The sequence below is a fragment of the Olea europaea genome, unplaced genomic scaffold (genome assembly GCF_002742605.1).
Source record: "Olea europaea var. sylvestris unplaced genomic scaffold, O_europaea_v1 scaffold12161, whole genome shotgun sequence".
Taxonomy (NCBI): Eukaryota; Viridiplantae; Streptophyta; class Magnoliopsida; order Lamiales; family Oleaceae; genus Olea; species Olea europaea.
The window spans coordinates 1-3421 of NW_019229588.1; the positions used below are offsets into that span (position 1 = coordinate 1).

Sequence of the window (3421 nt, forward strand, 5' to 3'; positions counted from 1 at the left end):
TTTTTTTTTTTTTTTTACTTCAGACAAATTCAAAACACACCACAATTTTTCAAGAAAAATCAATTTTAAGCTTAGTCAAATGAGATCTAAGATCAAAAAGGACAGCCGGGGAATGAAGAATGGGGGCAACCCATTTCCTTCAACATAACCATAATAAGTTTGAATTGAGAAAATTGAAAGAAGCAGAAAATCAAACAAATAAACGAATCTGTTCTGATATTGGTGAGAGAATAATTTACAAACACTTAGTAGCAATACAAAACTAGGACATGTCAGTTTTACACAAGTCACAAAAAAGCCAACACATTTAAAACAGTTATTTTAATGTTCAAAAATGGAATTCAAGAACAACAACAAAACCAGAACCAACCTAGTTCTCTCGCACTAAATATCAGCTAATATCGACCGATCAAAATGAAGTCATTGTCGTCCAGAACCTGAACATCTTTCTCTCCAACAAAATTCTCCCGTCCGAGCTCCTTCACTATACTCACAAACTCCACTCTCTTTGCCAAAGGAAGAGGTACGTATGGTAAGCGGAAAACTGGCCTCACAACTCCAAGCTGAGCAAGAGCTGTATTTAAGCCAATAGGATTTGGCTCGTGAAAAAGCCAATCAATAAGAGGCAGGAGTTTTGAATTCAACAATGGATTCTTCCCCTGGAACATGAGGTCTCTCATAAGACCAGGAACCAAGTTGCTAGTAACTGATATCACGCCCGCAGCTCCATAATCCCACCTCGAATCATGGCACTGATCGTCGTTTCCACTCCAAACGGTAATCCCGTCACTCATATACTGATCTATCCTATCATTCCCAACACATTCCTTGACACCAGCCAAGTTGGGACTCCATGCCACAGTTTGAATCACAGATGGGGGAATATCTTGGCCAGTTCGTGATGGCACGTTGTATATGATTGTAGGGCCCATGGGAAGTACACTCTCAAAGTGAGAAATCAACCCCTCCAACGAGGTCTTCCCATAGTAAGGATTGATATGAAGAGCTGCATGCATTCCAACGGCAAAGCCTTGTTCGGTAGCATGCATTGCTTCTCGAGTTGAGTTGCTTCCTGTATTTCCAATAACCTTTATGGAAGCACCAAAACAGTTGACAGTGTGACCGATGAGCATTATATGTTCGTCCCAGCTCATCAACTGGCCTTCACCGGTGGTGCCACCAACAATCACACCCTCAGCACCATGTTCAATCTGCATATTCACCAAGGCATCATAAGCTTCCAGATCGAATCTGCCATCTGGAAGATACGGGGTTTTAATGGCTGTTATCAGTCGAAGTGACTTTATGTCTTCCGTATTAGTCCTACAAACAAAAGGGAGAAGAGGTACTCACGTCTAAAACATTGTATTATCTTAGAACAGGATCTATCTTTTCTTCGGTAATTCTTTCAGAAAGTAATTATTGATGCACAAGGCCATATTTCTTGTATAAAATAATCCTCCACTGTAATGTGAAAAATGTTTTCTTTCACAAATACCATACAGACAATATATTTTAAAATCATTTCCTTCTTACATAAAATCGTTCTTAGTACACCTAATACTCAAAGTACACATGAAAAAAGAGGCAACCATAAGTAGTAAATCACTGAAGCGGGAGACCATTAATTATAAATTAACAAGTAACAAGTGCAAGCACGTCTAGATGACACAAATCAATTACTAAACTACATTTTAGAGTTAAGACAGTACAAACTAAAAAATCTCAACCAAAGAGAGCCAACAAAGATGCTGGCAGCTGCATGTTCATAATCATAAATCAATCAATCTTTTTGCAGGTGGGTCCGCAAATTAGTGATTCACACCAAAGGTATCCAACGTACTATTATCATTTAAGTGAGAAGTATCATTTATCAGGATGTACAGTAGTTAGTTCTTGTTTTGTGCTCCATTATTTGTGAGTAATGAATTATGGAATAGTGATTGGTGATGAAATGTGTGGTTAAAAAAGAATGAAAAGCTTTTTATTTACGTGTAATATTATTTTAACGAAGAATCTGTGGTTGAAAATGAGTATTGTAGAAAAAATGATGTCGTAAAATGTGGAAAAATGGTTGACAAACAAACCATTAGTTTATATTTACTCGACTAGAAAGAATAAGTGAAATATTTCAACTCGTAATGTAAGGATCAACAACACTTTGAAAGTGTAAATTTCAGATTTAATCATCTAAAGAAACAAATTGCGTCAGCATACTTCAGACTTTAGGCCGTGAAAAATCCAACATTAAATTCAAGTAAAGTACGACCTTATAAAGGAAAATTGATTTGCAAGGACAAGTAAACCTGAATCAGCACCTTTTCTGTCCTATTAAAAGTAACAAAAGATGAATGCGAAGGTCTAAAGCTTAAAAACAAAGGGTAATGGTTACCGATTTTTAACTTCATAACTACGCATTGGGAGATGAAAATTAGGAATTATGGCTGCTCTTGGTGACCTCCATTTTGCATTCCTCCTACATATTAGTAGAGATAGAAATCCGAATCAGTGAGATAAAGTAGACGCACTCACTGCAGCAAGAAGAATTGTGGCACCCACTTTCCTTTAAATCGGCAACGTATGCTAAATTAACAAAGAAATTACAGGGCGAAAAAAAATTACTTGTATTTGCATGAGCAAAAATCTAAGCGCAAACTTTAATTTTTCTTATCTGTACCTCAAATAAAGAATGATACTCAGCAGATAAACAATAAGACAAAAGTAAGAATCTTCGTGAATTAATTAAACCCTTGTTTGAGCTCCATTTTTGTCAAGAAAATGCATTTTTGGATAGTGCAATCATGTGAAATGTGCAGTTAAAAAATAAGAAAAAATTTAAGGTTTTTATGTAATAATTTTATCGAAGAAATCGTGGTTAAAATGATGTCAAAATACTGGGTAAAAATGTATTTTTTCCAAAGAATGAGGCTCAAACAAGCGCTAAACAATCAAAGTGTCTCCATCAACTGAATTAAACAAACAATCTCTAGCATCAAATAATTTATTATTAATTAGCAACTAAGGAAATGTGACCTTTTGTGGTTATCAAGATGCTGAAACTGTGAAGCGGCTTCCTTTAAGCTTCTGAAGGCAGAAAATTGCTGATACACCGCCAACATATCGAGAATTAAATACGTGTAGACCGAAGATACTTGAGTATATAAATGAAGAGGGCTTTATTTAGCTTATAATTAAATTCCAATGAGAAAAGTGAATTCAGAAAACTCCGATGGTGTTAATAGTTAAAATGGAAATGATAGTGCTTGTGATTGCGATGATTGTAATTGAGGTGGTGGTGGGAGGGAGGTTGAAGAGAGCGGCTGTGGATTGGGCGGTGGCAGATGCGCTGAGCATGACGTCAGAATACGGTGGCTATAGGCGGTAGGAGATTATGACGGCGGCATTTGTGATCGTGCGTGGG

The 3421-nt window shown here is 36.7% G+C and overlaps 1 protein-coding gene across 1 annotated transcript; it reads right to left on the bottom strand.

The window, feature by feature from the left end:
• Nucleotides 1-190: 190 nt before the first annotated feature.
• LOC111374210 (4-hydroxy-tetrahydrodipicolinate synthase, chloroplastic-like) lies at nt 191-3401 on the bottom strand. The gene is made up of 3 exons (XM_022996855.1): nt 3034-3401; nt 2393-2476; nt 191-1323 (listed from the first exon to the last, which is right to left on the bottom strand). The coding sequence occupies exons 1-3, from the start codon at nt 3117-3119 to the stop codon at nt 396-398; spliced, it is 1098 nt and encodes a 365-aa protein (XP_022852623.1). The 5' UTR covers nt 3120-3401; the 3' UTR covers nt 191-395.
• Nucleotides 3402-3421: the final 20 nt, after the last annotated feature.

What these genes read in the sequence shown, in the direction of transcription:
- LOC111374210 (XM_022996855.1), bottom strand. Translation starts at nt 3,119, where the DNA reads ATGTTGGCGGTGTATCAGCAATTTTCTGCCTTCAGAAGCTTAAAGGAA. An exon ending in CATCTTGATAACCACAAAAG is followed by an intron (nt 2,477 to 3,033) that starts GTCACATTTCCT and finishes ACTAATATGTAG; the next exon opens with GAGGAATGCAAAATGGAGGT. An exon ending in AGTTATGAAGTTAAAAATCG is followed by an intron (nt 1,324 to 2,392) that starts GTAACCATTACC and finishes TTTTGTTTGTAG; the next exon opens with GACTAATACGGAAGACATAA.